The sequence below is a fragment of the Alligator sinensis genome, unplaced genomic scaffold (assembly GCF_000455745.1).
Source record: "Alligator sinensis unplaced genomic scaffold, ASM45574v1 scaffold155_1, whole genome shotgun sequence".
Taxonomy (NCBI): Eukaryota; Metazoa; Chordata; order Crocodylia; family Alligatoridae; genus Alligator; species Alligator sinensis.
In genome coordinates, this window is record NW_005842877.1 from 610343 (window position 1) to 616040 (window position 5698).

At 47.1% G+C, this 5698-nt stretch overlaps 1 protein-coding gene across 1 annotated transcript in view; it reads left to right on the top strand.

Moving 5' to 3' along the window:
* The window catches only part of LOC102381934 (coiled-coil domain-containing protein 158-like), a gene marked incomplete at its 3' end in the record, with an annotated part of 76942 nt that extends 73265 nt beyond the window's left edge, over nt 1–3677 (top strand). The window contains exon 22 of the mRNA XM_014525776.2: nt 3618–3677. Within this exon, the coding sequence (XP_014381262.1) occupies nt 3618–3677 (60 nt within the window). The remainder of the gene's footprint in view (nt 1–3617) is intronic.
* Between the last annotated feature and the right edge of the window lie 2021 nt (nt 3678–5698).

Sequence of the window (5698 nt, forward strand, 5' to 3'; positions counted from 1 at the left end):
CCCCCCCCCAATCCTGGAGCACATGTAAAGATGTCCTATGTTCACAAAGCAGCTGTTGCAAAAAGCTGGACACTCTAAAATTAGGTAAAAGCAACAATCAAGTAGACATTAATAATGACATTAGACCAAAGTATCTTGTAAAGTACTGGGAATCCCCACTACAGATCAGGCATGGCCAATGTGTTCGTTAGCAGATGTGTCAGATGAATAAAAGTGACTTTCAATGTATTTCATAGATTTCATAGACATTAGGGCTGGAAGGGACCTTGTAGGATTATTGGTTCCAGCCCCCTACCCAAGGGGCAGGAAGCCAGCTAGGGTCAAAGGATCCCAGCAAGATAAACATCCAAATGTTTCTTAAAAGTGTCCAGAGTAGGTGCTTGCACCACCTCTGGGGGGAGTCTGTTCCAGGCCTTGGGGGCTCGGACAGTAAAGAAGTTTTTCTTTATGTCCAGCCTAAAATGGTCTTGCAGAAGTTTATGACTGTTGGACCTTGTCATCCCTTGAGGTGCTCTGGTGAACAGGCGTTCCCCCAGATCCTGATGCACACCCCTGATGAGCTTATAGGCTGCCACCAAGTCACCCTTAAGCCTGCGCTTCTCCAGGCTGAAGAGTCCCTTCAGCCTGGAGAAGAGAGGCTGCAGCCTCTCTTCATAAGGCTTGCTCTTTTGCCCTCTGATTATGTGTGTGACTCTCCTCTAGACTCTTTCAAGGTTCTCCATGTCCTTCCTAAATTATGGAGCCCAGAATTGGATGCAGTACCCAGCTGTGGCCTCACCAAGGCCAAGTACAGTGAGAGAATGACATCCTAGGTCTTGCTTGAGATGCATCGGTAGATGCAAGCCAGAGTCTTGTTCACTTTGCCAGCTGTAGTATCACATTGGTGGCTCATGTTCATCTTGTGGTCAATCATGACCCCCAAGGCTGTTTTGGTCATGGTGCTAGCAAGTGTAGCACTGCCAAATCTGTAAGTATGATGTGGGGTTTTTTTCTCCCCAAGATGGAACACCTTGCATTTCTCCATATTGAATGCCATCAGGTTTTCATCCACCCACCTTGCAAGCCTATCAAGGTTGGCCTGGATCACCAGACTATCCTCAAGTGTGGAGACTCTTCCCTAAAGTTTGGTGTCATCAGCGAACTTAGCCAGTCCACTTCTGACACCAGTGTCCAGATTGTTTATGAAAACATTAAAGAGTACAGGTCCAAGAACAGAGCCTTGGGGGGCACCACTAGTCACTGAGTGCCATGATGATTCAGTTCCATCAACCACCACTCTCTGGGTCCAACCTCGGAGCCAGTTCCCCAGCCATTGGACTGTGGGGTAGTTGAGGCTGCAGTTGCCCAATTTTTCCATGAGGTCATCACAGGACACCAGGTCAAAGGCTTTTTAAAAGTCCATATATATGATATCAACCTCTTCCCTTTTGTTCAGGTGATATGTCACCTGGTCGTAGAAGGAAATGAGGTTGGTCAGGCAAGACCTACTCACAACAAACCCATCCTGGCTTCCTTCAGAATGTTGCCTTCTGTAAGCCTGTCAAGAATGGTTTCTTTGATTATTTTTTTCCAAAATCTTCCCAGGGATTGAGGTTAAACTGACTGGCCTATAGTTTCCCAGGTCGTCTTTTCTCCCTTTCTTGAAGATGGGCAACACATTGGCCCTCTTTCAATCTTCAGGTTACTTTGCCTGAGTGCCATGAGTACTTGAATATCCTTGCCAGTGGCTGTGCTATGATGTCTGCCAGTTCCTTTAGCACTCTTGGGTGCAGTCTATCCAGACCAGCTGATTTGTGGGGGTCCAGCCTTTCGAGATGCTTCCTCACTCTGGTTATCCCACATCATGTTCGGCAGGGTGGTCCCTTTGGGCTGGTGGAAAAACCTACGCAAAGTAATCATTAAGCAGATTGGCTTTTTCCTGGGTGTCGGTAGTCAGCTGCCCCAGCTGCATTTAGCAGGGGTCCAATGTTGCCCTTGTTTTTCTTTTGACTCCCCACATATCTGAACAAGGACTTTTTATTGTCCTTGATTTGTGTAGCCAGTTGGAGTTCAGTTGCAGCCTTAGCTTTCCTAGTTTGCTCCCTGCAGGTGCTGACCAGTGCAGAATACTCCTCCTTAGTGGCGTTTCCTGTCTTCCATCTTTTATAAGCCTCTCTTTTTAGATGAGTTCCCTGTTGAGCCAAGGGGGTTGTTGAACCCTTTTACCACTTTTCCTACAGGTTGGGATAGACTCCCCTTGTGCTTCTAGGATCGCTTCCTTAAGGAGCAACCACTCATCAATCATGAACTCCCCTCCCTGTGAAATCATGGCCTCTCAGGGCCTCAAGAACAAGCCTCCTGAGCTTATGAAAGTCAGCTTTCCTAAAGTCAAGGACTACTGCATTGCTGGCTGACTTGCCAGCTTTGCGATGGATAGTGAAAGTGATGAACTTGTGGTTACTGTCACCTAGCTTCCCTTCGATTCTTAGGTTGCTGATGAGATAGATCATCCCCTTTGGCCAGTACCGGGTCCAGCAGCACCTTACCTTTTGTTGGCTCATAAACTTATGACAGGTAGAGTTTATCCATGCATGCAAGGAGCTTTGAGACCGATTGGATTTGACTGAGTGCTCATCCCATGAGCTGTGTGGGTAGTCGAAGTCTCCCATGACAACCATGCACTGAGAGCGTGCAGCCTTGGCCAGTTCCCTGGTGAATTCTTGGTCAAGCTCTTGTTCCTGATTTGGTGGTCTGTAGTAGACTCCTACCATTGTATCCCCTTCACCATGTTTCCCTCATATTCTAACCCAAAGGGTCTCCAATTGTCCTCCTTGGATGCCAATATCAGCTTGTAGGGATGTGTAGCTCTCCTTCACATAGAGAACTACACCCCTACCCCTTTTTTCAGCATACCCTCTCCTGTACAGGCTATAGCCATTTATACCTGTAGTCCAGTCATAAGAGGAGTCCAGCTAGGTCTCTGTTATCCCTATGAGATTGTAGTCATTTTTGTTTAGCAGAAGGACCAGTTCCTCCTGTTTATTCCCCAAACTCCTAGCATTAGTGTACAGGCAAGTAAGTATGCCACTGGAGGCCCTAGGCTTCCTTGAACTCATGGGGAAGCTCTATTCCTGGCTTGGGGTAGGAGTGGGTTCCCTTGAACATCCTAACCTGCTGATTTTGCGGTTGATGCTTGGTGAACTCACTCTGGTGGTTGTCTACCCATCCCCTGGCGAGCTTAGTTTAAAGCCCAGTTGAGCAGGTCAGCCATTCTGGCTGAGAAGAGCTTTTTCCCCAGTGGAGTGAGGTGGAGGCCATCTCTTCCCATGTGGTGAAGTTATTAAGATCGGAAGAACAAGGGGCTCCATGTTCTAGCACCACATATACAGAAATCCCTGCCAGTTAACTGTAAGAGGAAGGAGGAAGTGCTAAGGATACCCTGTCTACATTTACAATATACTTCATCTGATGAATTTGTATAACATTTTAACACTTTTCTGGCAAGATCTGTACTGTTACAAGCTACTGCAGACCTTCCACTCTGTTTAAAAACCAAATTAATTATCCTATGAAAACTAGCAGTCCTAAAGTTCCTAATTCTGTGTGTGAGTTTACCTATGGTATGTCTTTCCATACAGAGAGATTGCAGTTCGAGATTCAGGCCCTGAAGACAGTCTGGAGCAGAATACTTTCAGTCGGTGAGAAGTGGTTTCACTTGACTAAATTTCTTAATTCTGCACATATCTCTTTGAGAGTCACTTTATATAACATAAAAGAATTGGTTATCTTATATGATTCCTGATCTTAATGTTGTATTATACACTAAACACTTAAAATATATGTCTTAAGAACGGCATAATAAACCTGATTGGTCAAATTATTCCTGTTGTGTACCCTGTACAGGTCCCATTAAATTCCGTAGTATTACAACAGGACGGAGTTAGGTCCATTAAAGCAAATGTGTGGCATTATGGGAAAACTGTCATGTTATTTAAACTATTTTGTTAGAGTAGACAGGTAGCTTTTATATTCCATGTCCTTCCATAACCTCACAATAAGCTAAAGTTCTGATTTTCAGACGTACCTATTTTCTTGCATATAACACACCTGTATATAATACACACTTTGATTTTGAAAGGGAGCTTGAAGGAAAAAAAAAGATCTTCAATTGAGGTAAATGAGGGACAGCACCTAGGGATCTAAGTCTGCTCCTGAGCTTGATGCCAGCCCTATGCACTGGATGGGGCCCACGAAGACTGATCCAGTATGTGGAGTCTAGGGCTGCTGGTCCAGGCCATCCCCATGCACTGGACCAGAGCCATTTGTTGGGTCCAATTTTATGAGCCAATTCTGGGACTGTGTGCTGGGGCTGGGGCCACCCACTGGGTCTGGGGCCACCCACTCACTCTAGAGACATTTGCCAGGTCCAACCCCACACATGTCCCCAGAGCCAGTGTCTGACTTGACATATGGTTGGGTAGGGAGGTTCCCCACAAATTTGGAATTTTGGTGTCAGGGAAGCTCCCAGAGCTGCAGCAATTAATGCTGCCACCACTCTCCTTCCACCACCTCACCAAATTTCTAGACTGGTGGGGTTCCTTTTTCCTTATACATTGTGAGCACCCCAATTTTCCCCAACTAGTTTGGAGGTGGGGGTGGGGGAGGAGGTGTGGGTTGTATGCAAGAAAATATGGTAATGCGTACTTAGAAATTCCTTTCGGGTCAGTGGAGTACTGCATTTTTGAAAATCAGGCCACTAATGCATTAGCAGCCAGAAGGAGAAACCCAACAAATTGAGAGAATGATTAAACATGAAACAATTTCTAGAAATCTCTTTAGGTCCAGATTCTGATACCCCTCTGGATATAGGGTACCACTTTATTCTGCACGTGGACATTTTGCTTTCAAAGGGTACCCTTTGCAGAGTAAGATATTTCTCAACATGGGTTAGGTTACTAGAATCCTTCCTAAATTAGAGAAAAAACAAGGCAGGAAATTTTCTTCCAAATAAAACAATTTATAACTAAATCAAATAATAGGGTTTGCTGATGCTGTTTTCCAATGACTAATTGACAGGCACATAATAATTTCCAGCATACAGGTTTCCCTCAATTTATGCGGTACATGCATTCCTGGAGAATGCCGCATAAATCAAATTTGCATGAAGCAGGAATAACTTTATAATGTAAGAAATAGGGATAGGTTCCCCTGTCGACTTCTCCCGGTGCCAGCTGGGGTGAATGTGAACAAGCAGAGCCCCGGGTGATGCAGGGCACGACACTCACCTCAGCCCCAGCTGCAGCGGCCCTGGGAGCTGCCAGCACCAGCTGCCAGCAGCCACTGGGCTGCATCGTGCCTTGAACCCCCTGGGGCTCTGCCTGTTCCCACTTACCCCAGCTCCTGCTGCAGCTGTCCCAGGAGTGGCCAATGCCAGCTCCCTAGGCTGCTGGGCTGTACCATGTCTTAGTGCAGGCAGCTGGTGCTGGCTGTTCCCGGGGCCGCTGCAGCCGAGGCTGGGGTGGAGACAGGCAGAGCGTGGGAAAGAGCCTGGAGCCCCTGAGCCTGCAGCCGCTGCCAGCCCCAGCTTGCTCGCATCTGGCTGCAGGCAGCTGCTCGACCCTGCTGCAGACCTGGGAGCAGTGGACACAGCCTACTTGCAGCTGCTGGGCTCTGCTTTGTGGTGGGGTTTGGGGCTCCACTTCCCCTGGGGCATCATGCC